Consider the following 15,312-nt stretch of genomic DNA (forward strand, 5'->3'; position numbering starts at 1 on the left):
GCAGATTCCAGGGTGTTGTTGAGTCTTGTCAGCGGAGCTCTCCTGGCATTCTCCTGCAGGATTCTGGGGTGTTTAGCGGAATCCCAGCGCAGCAGCACACCTGGAACTATACCAATCCACAGCAGTGCATATATAGTATATAGTATATGTATGGTAAATGCATAGCACGTGGTGGCCAAAGAATAGCAAAGCTCTTCTGCCATGTAGCAGTTATTAATATCCGTCATGAGTGGATTGGAATACAAATGCACAATATAGGCTGGTGGTGTAGTGGTTAAGAGCTGCTGCCTTTGAACCCAAAGGTCACAGGTTTGAATCTCACCTCTGGCTGTAATAGCCTTGAACAAGGTACTCACCCTAAAATTGCTCCAGTAAAATTACCCAGCTGTATAAATGGATAGATGAGTGTAAGTAGATTAATACTGTAAATCACTTTGGCGCAAAGTGTTGAGTAAAGGTAGTACATATATTCATATTAACACAATTCTGCTGATCGGCATCTCCTCATCTAAAGCTCCTGCATCGCAGCCTGAAACATAGATACTTGGGGTTGCAGTAAAGTGCCCGATGATACAAAAAAAGTAAATGGGATGTACTGTAAATTGGGTTCTGTGCTGAAATGTGACATATTAATTTGATGTTAATACCAATGACAGTATTGTGGCCCTAAGCAGTGGACACACCATTTGCCATTCAGGTTTTTGCGCAGTTTATCAGTGATTCTTCTGCTTGTATACAGACAAAAATTATGCAAGGGAGCCATTCAGAAGCCTAGATATATCTAAGCAGGTTTTTAATGGAAAGCTACAGATCATGGCCAGGTGTTCCTGGTTGAGGTGGGGGCCAAAGTATAGCAAAGCTCTTCTGCCGTGTAGTAGTTATTAATTTTTTGCCATGAGTGGATTGGAGTACAGACGCACAATATAGGCTATAACTGTTTTTGCCGCTTCTACAAATTCCTGGCGAGAAAAGCAGCAGGATTAGGAGCGAAGCGAGGCGGATCTGCAACGAGCGGAGCTCCACGTCTCGCTACTTCGGCGCTGCTTTGTGCCGCTCACCCCCCCTCCGGGCGCCAGGGGGCGCTGTGACAGCGGCTCGCGCAACCGCGCGTCAGCCGAGCTCTTTACGCCATGGCGCTACTTCCGCTTTTGAACGAACGAGGAGGCGGTGCGGCAGAGCAACGTCCGCTAAACACAAGGAAACGCGTAACGTTCGCAGCGCGTTCGACCGCCTCTCCAGCGATTTTCCTGCAGACTCGTTTAGTCTGTGCGAGAAAGGACCGTCAAAACCTCGCTGCCGTTGCTCCTCAGCAGAGCGCGCGCGCCCGCGCCAATTTGAACGTGCCCGTTGACCTCTGTGACGTCAGAGCGCAGCTGTTGAGTGGCCCGTCCGCTCGCTCTTGAGTCTTTGTGAGCATGTAGCGGTGCGATGGCCTCGTCAGAGCCGCCCCGCCTGGGTCGGAAGCGGCCGCTGCCGCCGTGTCCGAACCCGCTGTTCGTCCGCTGGCTCAGCGAGCTGAGGGACCAGGCGGCCGAGAGGGGGCTCAAGACCCAGTACGTCTACCAGAAGGTGAACTGACTGTGTGGGACACACAGCTGGGGACACTGTCACTGTGTCTGTGCTGCAATTGTCTCTGTCCCCCCCATCTCTCTACGTCTGCCTCAGTGTCTCTCTCTCTCTCTCTCTCTCTCTCTCTCTCTCTCTCTCTCTCTCTCTCTCTCTCTGTCTGCAGTAGAGTACAAAACATGCTTGTAAACATACTAGTCTAAGTGTGTAGGTAGTGTCTTCCATCCGATTCCTCGTAATTTCAAGCCAAGGTCCAGGGCGGGTTCAAATCCCACTCCTGCTGCAGCAGCCTCGGTCAAGACACTTACTACTCTGAATTGATACAGCAAGGATGGGAAATCACTGTAAAGTTGATTGCGTGACACTGTGCGACTGCACGCAGGAGACGGATCGCAACAATAATCCCGAATGCTTGTTTCGAGAGACGGCGGCAGCGTGTTCAAACTTCTCCATCGTCTGCTGCCGTTATGATTAAGTGCAACTCGTTGTATCAGAGGACTTGTACAGAACCTCTAGGACAACAGTACTACTAATAGCGGTCTGAGGATCTGGGAAAGAAAATTTCTCTAATAATAAATGAAGGATAACTGAAATGCTCGTTAAAATACTCCTTTAAATGAAAACCCTGCTTCTTTCCCAAGGCCCTTCGTTCCTTGAAGAAGTATCCCCTTCCTCTGAAAAATGGCCGAGAGGCCAAGATCCTGCAGAACTTCGGTGATGGTATCTGCAAGTTTCTGGACGATCGCCTGCAGAAGTACTACAGAGAGCACGGTGAGGAAGGGAAGCGACGGTTTGCTGAGCGAACACGGTGCTTCTCGCTACATGTGAGGTCATGATTCTGATTAATGCTGGTTCAGAGGAGAACCCACCTCTAAGGTCCAGTGAAAGGTTGGGCCCTGCTGTGGAATGTGTAAATTAATTTTCTACTGGCCATTCGTTCTACTTTTACAGGCTCTAAGCCACACACATAAATGTATAAAAATCACGCCAATGCCATTCCCCTTGCTCCCATCCTTCTCATCCTCCCTCGTAGGTGTGGATGCCCCTATTCATTCCCTTCCAGACGGGGGTGTTCCCTCTCACAGGGAGGTTCGCAACCAGGATCCAAGCAATCTGCCCTCTGAACCTGACAAGGAGTCCCCAGGGGAGGGAGCTGTAGAAATGGTGAGTGCCACATGTCGCAGAGCATCGCAGAACACTTTGCTTCTGTGGAACGCCATGCTCTGGTAGTGCGGTGCTGAATAGCCATTTAAATACCCGTGATGCTCCTTGCCAGGCTTGTCATCACAGGCACGATTGCAAGTCTCATTCAAAAGCAAGCAGAACCGAGGTGACTCAGTACACGGTGCGTTATGTTGTCGCTGTTGTGCAGTTGTGTAAGTGTCAGTGGGATTTTGCTACTATGTGATAAGAAGCAGCACTGTAAATGAAGTGCTTATTGTTTACCGTATTATTTCTTTATATCGCTAAGTCCCTTTGCCAAGGTGTGTTAAACCTTTGGTCTCTCCTTGCATGTCTGTATTTTTATCTAGGCACTCTTCTGTTTTTGCCCTTAAGTCATTAATTGTTACTGTATAGTTTTTAAAATCTTTTTATTATGAGCAGTGGGATGGTTGGGGCTTGGGAGCTGTAAAATGGGGTCGTACACTGTGTTTTCTTTATTGAACAATGTATGGGTTTTACCCCTTGTAAAATTTCAAATAAAAGACAAACTTAAACTGCATGCACTTAGCTTTTCTACTTAATGTTTGTTTAGTCTAATGATCATAGTCAGGAGAGAGGGGTTCCAAGGCTCACTGCTCACTGTGTATTTCCGTCTTTTTCGCAAACAGCAGCAGAGAGACAGAAGGAAGCAGATAGGCGGCAGAAAGGGGAGGCAGTATGTTCCACAGAAGCGCTCTGGAGGTTATGCTGTTCTCCTCACTCTGTACAGACACTGTCAGGTACAAGCACCTAGCTACATGTTTTATTCATCCGGTTCTCAAACATTACATGCTTTCCACGATGCTGTAAATATCCATGCTTCTCCTTTGCTATTGGCTTAAACCTCAAACCCTTCCTGAAAAACCAGCCACGATCTTGATTCTTCTTACAAGATCTAATTTTACAACCAAACGAGACCAAAATTCACGAGTTGAATCATAAAGAGCATGTCCAAAACGGCTTTTCCGGTTCTGTGTGCTGTAGGTTCCAGGGAACAAAGGGTTCATGTTTAAGACGGAGCTACAGAGAGAAGCACAGCACCTATGCGACACGTCTTTCACAGTGGTGAGTCAGAGAGAGAGTGGAGCCATGCTTCCTACTTACTGCCTGGATATGTGTCAGCTGCAGAAAATAGGATTCTCACAGGGTCTTGTGTGTAGACTAACAGTATTGTTACTTTTTTTAAACCCAACTTCCTTCACTAAGCAAATAAGTCTGTGCAGAACTAAATTGTTCCCCACAGATTTTACCTTTACTTACACGGGTGAGTTTTTCCAAAAATAAATAAATAAATGATTGCCCCTTTTGCCTGTACCCTGTCACTGATGCTGTGTAATTTCATTCATTCCAAGTGGATAGAAGTACATTCATGCAGGTTTATTTATATCGTCCTTCTTCCTGATGAACGTCCAAGTTGGACTGAAATGGCGATCAGTCTATGACGGTGTTAATCACAGCAACGTTTGTTCTGAAACAGTTTAGTAAATTACAGTTTGTGTTCTGCTCTTCTCCCTCGTATCCAGTACTGTCTGCCTAAAGTGTGCATTATTCTCATGTAAATAGTGCTTTGTTTTTCTTCCCTTCCATTCTTGCTCTTGCGCACTCTTCATGCTGTGGAGCCCAATATGGGCAGCAAATACACTGCTTGGTCATCAGTAAGCACCCTTATTCAGAAAGATCTGCTGTTGAAGACTCACAGTCCAGCCAGGTAAGGCATTACTGCGTTTCACTACATTATTAAATGAAGGAGCAAAATGCATTATATGCTTTAAGGGTTATATAGGCTCCAGCTATATAGGTTTTTAATGTATAGTCATCCTTCACTTAACAGCGCTAATTTGTTCCATTAAATCACCCCATTAAGCAAATTCCCCTTTTTGTGTCAGCTAAAATTAATTTAAAAAAGGTATTTTATGCATGACAGTGACAATTTGTACTTTAATGATATACTTTTGTTCATTCAGTTATTATCAATAGCTCTTTGTGTGATTCAGGATGGCTGTGGTCTGGAGTTTATTTCACAAAGACAGGGTTTGAGACATGGCACAGGGTATAGTTTTAAGGCATTTTCATAATTTGGTTTTTGAGGTTTATGATATTAAAAAATATGTGAACATTATGCTGTTAGGGCTATGTCTTCATCTTAGTTTTCTAACAAATGTTTGACATTAAATCTTCATTTAATCTGGGGATCAAAGCTTGCTTTATGCTAGTGTAAGGGTGTTCCCACAGAACATGTGGCTGTGTGTATGCAGCAATATGAAAGGAAGGAGAATGTTGAAAATAACCCTTTGTCTAACCCTATCCTGGCAGTCGGGTGGCGCTCAATCCTGCCAGAGAGAATCCAGGCGTTCCTAACGTTAAAGTGCCTCATTGTCATCCCTCACCAGTCATCAGTACTGTAAATACCACCAATAAACATAGTAGTTCACATGTCTTTAGCTCTGCTCTCTGAAAGAACAAGTGTTTCAATACAATTTGATTGCAATCCTAGCGATTCTTCTACAAGCTCCTTCTCTCCTTTCAAGAATTACTCACTGTAGCCCATGTCTGCAAAATGCTCGTCCTTCTTCCAGTTTGCCATCTGTACGACAGATGTGGTGAATTCTCAGACCTTGCTGAGACGGAGGTTGCAATTTAAAGATGGTGAAAGCTGTTGAAATACAGGATCCACCGGTGAACCCATAGATGTTCCCCAAATCTGCAAATAGAAGTCCCCTAGTAAACTAATTTTGACCAAGGATTATTTTTATCTTGTTGTATGACAAACTGTAGACTGTACTGAAACAAAGTGCTAGTCCAGAAAATATCTCAAATCATTCAGACTGTCCCCGAGGGGGATATCAGTGTATAAACAGCGCTCAGGTGGCCAGTCTCACTCAGTAAGAGTGCCAAGCGCATACGATTTCCACAGAAAGTCTGTTTTGGTAGTTTGTGCACAAGGTCTCCAATATGGAAATCCGCATACTGTGATAAAGGTTCTGTGATCAACCGGTTTCCTGCAACAATCAGGAAATTTAGGCAAGGTGTAAACAGCCATGTGTCCCACAACATGCGGGTCTTGTCAAGACCGAAAACCTTTTCTCATCCTCATCAACATGGTTTAGTTTTAGAACCGTAAGGATTTCCTTAGTATAACAAACTTTGCAGAGGGATCACTGGACAACTAGGAAGAAAACTGATAATTCGTTTGTCTCTTAATTTCTGTTATGTATGAGGATCTGGACTGGACAATTACAGCACCGCCTTTATCCACAGGCTAAATAACACTGTCATCGTCCAGCAATAGTGACATCAGGTGGCAGGGGGTTCAAAGGAACTGCAGTCCTCTGCTACCGGTGCACACTTCAGTCCAGTTGTGCAATGTCTCCACTGACCAGTTGTTTGTGGAGTCAGTGTTTTGAGGTGTCCATCTATGGATCACGTCAGTGATTGACGTAGGGCCGGTATGTGATCCCTTCAAACTAGATGTGCTTTATTTATTCTGAAGTAGGCTGAGCACCCTTTATGCTTCAAGCTGATTGGCTAGGATTTCTGTAAAGTCCTTTTTTTAATTTTCCTGGCTACATGACTGTCAGTGAAAAGAATGTGAAGTAGAACATTTTGAAATAACTAGAAGTCTTCTGCTGCTGTTCCGTTTATAAAAGAAGTCTAACATCTCTTTTTAAATTATGCTTATGAGCTCACGAGGATAGTTTTGCAGAATTACCCTTTGTGTCTCAAAGTGTCAGGGGACCATTCCTGCTGCATTTTGTTTTATTCTGTATGGGATTTAAAAACACACCGCTGTCCAGGATGAAGACAGTACTATAGGGAACAGTCCCTTCCAATCCTCATTTGCGGTATCAGTGCATTCATATTGCACCTTCTACAGCAGACACGCTACTAATATTCGTAATTAACATAAGCAGAGCATTGATATAAATATGACCAAACACTTGTCCATTTGTAGTCACTGTAACATAAAGAAAATGTGCTACTTTTTGCCATGTTCCAGTATACCAAGCATACAAGCTTTGAAATTTGATAAGCTGACTGCCAGTAAATAAAGTAATGACCATAAACCGAGGTGTGTGCAAACATCCTCTTTTTACACACACAGGTACTGACTGACTGATCCAGTCTCAACAGTAATTTTTCATGCAGCGATCATCACAGTGATAAGTGTAAACAAAGCTGGGAAATCTCGCACGTTTGCTGTCTCCTCGCTCAGGTACTCGCTGACCGAGCTAGGCCTGGCCTTGGCAGAGCGACTGGAGGCCAGCGAGAGCACAGGCAATGAAGAACTTAAAACTGGCAGAACCTGGGTGGAGGGAAAAGAGGATGCGCGAGTTATGGTTGATCTGACCGAGGAAGAGTCAGAGGAGGAGAACAGGTACGTGATGGAAAGGAATGCAACTTGTCTATGAGCAATGGAACAGGAATGTAAGTAGGTAAATTACCTTGAGCGGTTTTGTCTGTGTTTGAGCAGCACTACAGAGAGGCCAACCCCCCCCGTGTCTACAGCTCAAGAAAAGCTAGTGGAGCCTGGGACAAGTATCTTGGGGAAGGTCCAGGCTGCAGGCTCCGAAGTACAGGTGGCAGCTGGTAGCCTTCTGCCGGGCTGCTATGATGTTATACTTTGTGTGGACTTCATTGAGACAACGGGGTGAGATAGTCCAGCACTTCACATGCACTTTTTTTTTTTTTTATTTTAAATACTGCCTTGCATGGTTTTTTTTCCTGTTTTAAAATGCTGTGTCTGTGTGTGACATGTCTTTTGGTTGAGAGTGACAACATAGAGTGTCTGTACCCCTGTCCTTTGCAGGTTTTGGCCTGTTTAGTTATGTACGGCTGCCACTTTAACTCAGTTGAGGGCGCTGCCTCCCTGTAGGTGTCAGGAACCATTAGAGAGTAGTGTGTGTGTGCACTCCAGTGGACACTGTCAGCCTACGAATGTCACACTGGGATATTTAAGGCTCCTGATCTCTCAGCAAAATAGATGCCTTTGACACACATACAAAAATCAGCCAGGTTACTGAAGATGAGGTCTCCCTTCTCCATCGGAAAGGTGTCAGTGATGTTCCATTGCTGTAGAACTTCCTTTAGCTAGGACTCGCATAATGCATTTACACCGCTTTTGTTCTGCTCTGTGTCTGCAGTGTTGTGAGTATACAAGCTGCATTAGTGCACTCATGGCTTCTTGTCTGCATGACAGGGGCAACACAGCTCGTAAGCAGGAGCTAGTCAAAGAGCTTCAAAGGAATGGGGTGCCCTTTGACATCAGGAAGCTGAATGTGGGGGACTTCCTGTGGGTGGCCAGAGAGAAAGTGACTCCTGTACCAGGTAGAGAGGGCTTATGCGGTCACTGTCTGCTTGCACCTCGAACTGTTTGTCGTGTGTCTTTCTCTTTGCTGTCAGAAGCCTCTCTGTAGGCTTGTCAACAGGTGGCTGCAGTACATTGTCTTATCCATAGGTGGTGCCACTGTTTGCTGCAGCTACTACCTGCTTGTCCATGCTTCTGCCATCAATGGAAAATTACAACTCTTTGTGTTTAAAAAAATAAATAAATAAATAAATCTTTAATGGTTCAATACAGTCTTATGACTAGTAGACATGGTCCGGCAGACCACTGAAAGCTTGTCTGTGATTTTGGGGGCAACGTGAAGTGGTAAGAGTTTCCAAATGGCTGCTCTCCAGGACAGCTGCGGCCACCGCCTGCGAGAGAACTGGTCCTGGATTACATCATTGAGAGGAAAAGGATAGACGACCTGTGTGGCAGCATCACTGATGGCCGCTTCAGGGAGCAGAAGGTAAGACTGCTCCAAAAAAAAAAAAAAAAAGATATGTGCAGAACTACATGGATCTGCACCTAGGTGACAGCCTGCACTCCGTCCTTCCCTCCTAGTTCCGCCTGAAGAGGTGCGGCCTGAGGCACCCCATTTACCTGGTGGAGGAGTGCGGATCTGCTGGCGCTCATCTGAGCTTACCTGAAAGCACGCTGCAGCAGGCCATTGTCAACACGCAGGTAGATGCACACATTGGCATGTACTGTAGATGACATTGCAGGTAATGTTCAGTCCTGTATAACTCAGTACCACGACAGATTAGCTCATCAGGATATGCATTTATACATTTTTAGACTGTATGAAGGACCTCCAGGAATCCATTTCTGCATAATTCTCCACCCTACAATCCTAGGTACCAGATGCAGTAGCATATCAGGAATACTCGCCCACGTATTAAACCTGCTTTAGAAAGAGCTGTGTGCTTATCAGGTGGTAGATGGCTTTTTTGTGAAGAGGGTCCAGGACGTGAAGGAATCAGCAGCATATCTGACTGTCATGACAAGGTACCTGCAGAAACTGTACCAGGTGAGTCCAAGCAGTCTGGGTTGTAAAACAAGCGAATGATAACTTTTCTTATATGGTTGATTACATTGGATCTCATTCATAAGTGTGAATGCAGTGTGTTCTGGAAACAGGCTGGGTTAGTCAAAACCCAACTTTTACACAGATGTACATCAATTCCAGTGGTTAATTGACTTTCCTGGTTCCTCACAGGATCTAATGGATCTGTCAGTTTCTCACTCACTCAGACAGCGATGTGGTGTTCCCAGCATGCCCTTGCTTGGATTTCATTCGGTTCAGGCATTGCCAGCACCTGTGCGGCGAGGTTCACATGAAACCTCTATTTATATCTTGCTGTCTGTCCCTGTTTCTGACCCAGAACAAGACTCTGGTCTGTCGTTCAAAGGAGGATCTGGAGGGGCAGGGAGGCAATGAGAGGGTGTGCGCAGTGAAGGAGAGAGAGAACCCCTCCTGCTCCCTGCTCTCCTTTGCTGAGTTCAACCAGGGAGCTGTCAAAAATAAGGTACAGCATCTCACTCTGTCCAGAACCTATGTCAGCTTGGTGTTTTCTATGCATTCTTGTCTGTGTCCATCCTGCATTTCCTCAGGGTACACAGGAAATGTGTTGGTGCCCCCCCCCCCCCCCCCATAGTGGTCATAGAGGGACTGTTTTTCTGCATGTGTTGGTTAGTGATGGTCATTCACTCTGGCAGGGGTTGTCAGTTGGAGTCTCTGTGTGCTTGTACATCCCTCTCAGTGCCAGACGGTGAGGGAGGTCTTTGCCAGGCAGCTCATGCAGATCAGTGGGGTGTCTGGTGACAAGGCCACCGCCATCCTGGAGCACTACGGCACTGTGAGCAGGTGAGCCAACCCTGTGCTGTCAGTGACGCTACCCACAGGCTTTGGTGGCCCTTCAGTCACTGGTGGCTGTTCCTATTAACTTGCTTCAGAAACTCATAAAATTACTTTTACAGTTTCTCAGTATGACATGTTTCAAGCTCATTTCAAATTAAAGTTTGCCCTTTGCTGCTGTTCAGGATGGATGCCTCATTTTTACTCTAACTTGTACATAATTATCTATACGTACATTATGTAAAAGTAAATACAATTGCAAATTCAGGTTGCACTTAAGTAGCCACTGTCTTTAATTCTTATAAGAGAAGTTATCAATGCCGCAGCACCACTGACAATGGTAACAGAAAATGGCACATTATTGTGCCATTCATGAATATCCTGTTTTACCACACAGGGAGTGTAAAAACAATGCAATCATGATTACTATTTTATTGTTGCAAAAATTATTCAGTGTTAAAATTACATGATTCTTCAGCCAACTCTTTAACTTAAAGCAAATTACAGATGGATGCTATACAGCTCAAAATGTTATTAAAACAGACTCAGATTAAATTTTACCCAAGGGCATTATAGTATGGATTTTTCTGGGACTTGACCTAAGAACCTTTGTTATATATTTGTGTCATTAACCCTTTCTGTAGCCCAGTACATAAGTGATAGCTGATAAATAGAAATTACTGCAGTTAAGCTTTTTCTTCCTTGCATTCCATTCATTTTTTTCAAGTAACACTAGTATTTGAAAATGTCTGAACAGTCAAGAGTCTGAAATAAATGCTATTATTCCGATCTTATGCAAGAATATATTTTTTTATTTCACAGCTGAGATTGAATATTCATGAACGCAGGTTGTTTTTACTTCAGTTTAAAAATAGCTGTTCAAATGACCTAGTGACAAGAGAATTGTTTTATATTTAGGTTAACCACATTTTGGCAATGAGGACTGCTATAATTCAGCTGTTCTAAAACAGCCACCTAGGATAAAGGTGTCAGTTAAATGCTACGTGATCATCATTATACTTCACTTTGGAGAAAAACATGTTAAGTGGGGGGAAAGTAAACATCTCGCACCACTCAGCTGTTAAAAGGCACGCAAAATACAAATTTTGCCTTTATAAAAGTGAATAAATACCTCGTAAGTGGAAGTAGGGGTCAGGACTTAAAATAATAAGACTGGGGTGGCTGTCGTAAGTCCGGGTTGTCATATGTTGTATATTAAGTCGAGGACTGGCTGTGTCGTGATCCGGCACTACTTCTCAGTATATTTGCCACTTAATGCTCGTTTAGACATTTCTCTGCTATCGCTGACCTTCTACTATGTGGTGAAGTAGCCCAGTTGACTCTACATAAATGGAGAAGGATAAGTGTATATGAGAATAGGGCTGCTTCAAATGCACTAACATTCAGCTCATCTGTGTTCATTTGCAAGTTAAATATTAGGCAGCGTCCACTCCAGGAAATCTCAGTCTATGGGCCAACTAGAGCGTGTAGTTAGCCGCATTTAAAATGTTTATTTCTCTGAAACAGGGATACGTACAGACATACCTACGCTGTGCCATTTCAGATCAATTCCACTTTATTTGAAATTTGTTCCACCTCATTATTGAAGCATTTCGCTCTTTAACTGCTATTATGAGTTTATACATTTTTATGTGGAAATGTACTTGAATTTCCACCGTGTTCTGTGTGATTTGGTGTCGTGTATAAAGTCCGTTTCATTATACAGTATTTTGCTCTGACATACCAGAAATTGTTTCTTTCAAAAGCATCTCTACAAGTAATTACCAAGTGTAAGGTTTTTAGTAATTCATGAGTTGGAGTACAACGTTACAGGAGTTGTAGGTATGGAACATAGAGCCTTTTGACACTCCTTGTTTTGTGAAGCCAGAAAGCCCAACTTCCTCAGGTGATATATGAATGTTTTCTGCTTTGTTGCCATGAGCATGGCTGTCACATGGGTCTCCAGAGGCTGGGTTCTCCCTGTATGTTACTACCGCCTTGTGCATCAGAGGGCTCTCCGAGAACTGAAGGAGCATGTGATACTGCCTTTCAGTGTGGCTCAGAGTGTTTCAGGGAGACACACACTCAGGAAATAAATAAATGCTGCCTTTTATCTGGAAAAACTCTGCTTGGTTCCTTATTAGAACAAGAGTTGAAGAATTTCTTTTGTACTTTATGAGCATGTTTCTACATAACAAAGTTACTGTCATTATTCTGTTATATTTAGTGCATTTTGCAGTCACGATGCATTCCTTTCCATTATTCCCTCTCCTCCATGCCCTCCAGCCTGATAGAAGCCTATCAGCAGTGCCCAAGTGACACGGACAGGGAAAAGCTGCTCTCTTGTGTCCGATACGGAAAGCTGAAAAGGTTTGTTTAAGGACAACTTGCATTAATTGTTTTGTTTCTCTACGGACTATCAGCAAATTGCTCTTTTGTTTATTGACTTGATTGTTAACCTATACTACAAGGTCAGCAGATAGTTGTAATCTGAATTTTTCACTCCCTGTTTTTGTGCCCTTAATCAGGGTACTTATCCTGAATGGTACAGTAATACATTGCAGTACATTTGGTCCCCTACTTCCAAACTTGAGACTGAGACTTGATTGATTACTCAAATTAAATGCAACATAGAGTGGGTAAGGGGCTTGTCATTAATATTGTATGTTGCCACTCATGTACAGTGGCAAAAGTTAGAACTGATCTTTTTTCAGACAATTTGAGGTTCTTTGGAGTGAGTGATGAGTCATGATAAAGCTTTAAAAAAAAATGGTTTTATTACTGTTCTGCAGAATTTCACTGGGTGCTACATATCACGGATATATGCACAATTAAAAAGGTTGTATTGCTGCAATGATGTTAACATGCTCATGTTGTCTTGCATTAGTCTTGTGTACTTGCAGCTCTCCCCATACATCTGTTATACGACCTGAAACTTACTGATCAGTATGTTCTTAAAACAAAAGCCAGTCAAGACCATCTCCTCCTATCCTGGTCTATGGAAAATAGCCAAGTTGTCTAGGCGTTATGTTCTGCAACTCAACTCTACCGCATGCAGTTCACATTAATAAGTAAAGGAAAATTATACAAGCGATATGATTAGTTAGAAAGTAAAATTTTTAAAAAAGGATGTACACTCCAAGAGTGGTATTGGACTAAGTGACTTCACTATGACAATTGCATGCCTGTATCGCTCTGTCTTCTGTGAAATGAATAGGTCAATGTGTGTTTTGATTGTCTTGGCAGAGGTATTTCACCCAGTGCACTGTTTACAAAAAGCGTTTTTTGTTTTTTTCCAGATGGCAACAGTTGCCAATCATTTAACCTTATAAACACGTGTAAAACATAATGTGTTTCACTGTGATTGTATACATCGGTAACCATGAATTACAATGATATGTCTATTACTGAAACAATCCCTTATTACACAGAGAAGGTACACCCCCCTTTTCGTTATGCAAATTAACAGTTCACCTATTTACAGTTTAGCGGGGCTCCTAGGTCAGGTAGTTGATGGAACGGCACTCGGGCAGCGGAGGGGTTTTAAAAAAAATTATGCGTTGTGTTCAGATGTAAAATCATGAGGCAATAGATCAGTTTTTAACCTATGATTTATAACATGATGAGTTTAAACACTTAAATTATGTCTTCTATGTCCATATCTTGGGTTAAATGCAGCTAACTGTACATTTAAATACATTCTGCCTTTTGACACACTTTAAGTAAGTTTACAGTTAACTGACCATTTTCTAACAGATGATTCTATACTGTAAATTTATTAAAGGGCTGTATATTCATAAGTAAAATGCATAGTGTAAAACTCATTTTTTAAACTATAAATTGAAATACCGTTTTCACCTTCAAATTGTATGCTTAATTATACATATATTTACAGCACTTTTACAGTATGTAAATAAGAAGTCACAAACATCTGTGCCTAGAGCTAAACAATGATGTCTGTGGTCCCATATTTTACAGCGCCCATCACACAGGCATGCCAATAATAAATAAAAACCATAATTATAGATTTTTTTATTTTATTTAAGTTGTATGTTATTTACATAGAAGTGCAGATGATGGAAAGGAGATACAATCACAGATGGCTCAAAACTGGCAGATATAGATGCAATGGGATCCTTCACAGCCTGTTCACCAGCTGCTTGTTTCCCCACTCTTCTCAAAGCCTTTAGGCTGTTCTTATTACTCCAGATCGCTGTCTGTCGGTATTTCCCATGAAGCTTTAACACACAATTTGAATTGGTGTGCCAGCTCTTTATGGAAAATAAATGCAAAATTCTCCAAAAAAAATTTACTTGAAAATGTGTAAGGGCCCTACTGTATAGTGGTAAGTCTTTGTAAAGCTGATTATTTAACTTTGTCAGTAGCTTTGGTCAGTTGGGGGACAACAGTTACTGTAGTGGTTTGTGCTGCTGCCTTTCACTTAAAGGACTTGATTTTGTTAAAACTGGCCCAGCTGTTCCAATGAGTAAATTATGGTAAGCTACTGAAGTTAAGCTACATTGAGTTCCTTTGTAGAAAAATGTGAACTAAATTACTAAATGTCAAAAGGCAGGCTAGTTTTTAATTGCACAACATGACACAAACATGCTTTTATTTATTTCTTTCTTTTCTTGTTCTTTCTGCAGGAATCTTGGACCAGCACTGAGCCGCACAATTTACCAGCTTTACTGGACCCAAGGGCCTTTGTCTTAGTGCCACAAACCTCATTTGTCACACCTAGCACATCTCACTCTGACTCTGTCCCTTGGCACTGCAGAGAAATTTTATTAATGCAGTTTGTTGTAATAGTAATTTCTGTATCATGTGTTTTTAATAATAAACGATTGTGGTAAATATTTTTACACACCTTGTTATTTCTCAGCGCTAATGGATTTGTACAGTCGGGGGGGGGGGGGGGTGTTGCTGCCTTTGTGGACCGAACACGTGTTTGATGGAGGTTTTTCCCGCACAGCGCAGACGTGCGGCTTCTGCTCGCGCAGGTGCTCGAGCCCCTTTGGGTTTCGCGCTCCGGCCGGGTTTCCTCGCGGTTGTATCGAGCGCGCGGCGGACCGCAGAGCGCGCCACTCTTCTCTTTGTGCTCTCAGGTGGGTGACGTCAGCGCAACCTTGTAAGTGGAGGGACCTCGGTCTGTCAGTCAAAGGCGGGATGTCTCGGGGAGGAGCGCGGCGAAGATGACATGGACTCCGTGTCAATAGAATTAAGTGTTTCTCTAATGTCTTCATAATTAATCGACGGCATCAGAACCCAGGAGCGGAGAAGGGACACCTTCGCTCTGCGAGCGTCGTCGAGTCGAGCGTGAGGCTGCGGTTCGGGCATCTCCACCGTACCTGCCCTGCGCTTC

General features: G+C 43.2%; 1 protein-coding gene across 3 annotated transcripts; it reads left to right on the forward strand.

The window, feature by feature from the left end:
- Nucleotides 1-1,156: 1,156 nt before the first annotated feature.
- Nucleotides 1,157-14,804, forward strand: mus81 (MUS81 structure-specific endonuclease subunit). Of its 3 annotated transcripts, XM_018737506.2 has the most exons (17): nucleotides 1,157-1,569; nucleotides 2,208-2,337; nucleotides 2,600-2,730; nucleotides 2,843-2,911; nucleotides 3,402-3,509; nucleotides 3,754-3,834; nucleotides 4,389-4,477; nucleotides 6,983-7,144; nucleotides 7,241-7,417; nucleotides 7,967-8,094; nucleotides 8,449-8,561; nucleotides 8,657-8,776; nucleotides 9,027-9,122; nucleotides 9,478-9,621; nucleotides 9,856-9,959; nucleotides 12,237-12,320; nucleotides 14,597-14,804. In XM_018737506.2, the coding sequence occupies exons 1-17, from the start codon at nucleotides 1,429-1,431 to the stop codon at nucleotides 14,661-14,663; spliced, it is 1,944 nt and encodes a 647-aa protein (XP_018593022.2). In that variant the 5' UTR covers nucleotides 1,157-1,428; the 3' UTR covers nucleotides 14,664-14,804. The 3 variants fall into 3 exon arrangements, with proteins under 3 accessions (XP_018593022.2, XP_018593023.2, XP_018593024.2); XM_018737507.2 differs by lacking the exon at nucleotides 2,843-2,911 and having other exon boundaries at nucleotides 3,399-3,509; XM_018737508.2 differs by lacking the exon at nucleotides 2,843-2,911.
- Nucleotides 14,805-15,312: the final 508 nt, after the last annotated feature.

Source organism: Scleropages formosus, chromosome 13, assembly GCF_900964775.1.
Source record: "Scleropages formosus chromosome 13, fSclFor1.1, whole genome shotgun sequence".
Lineage (NCBI taxonomy): Eukaryota > Metazoa > Chordata > Actinopteri > Osteoglossiformes > Osteoglossidae > Scleropages > Scleropages formosus.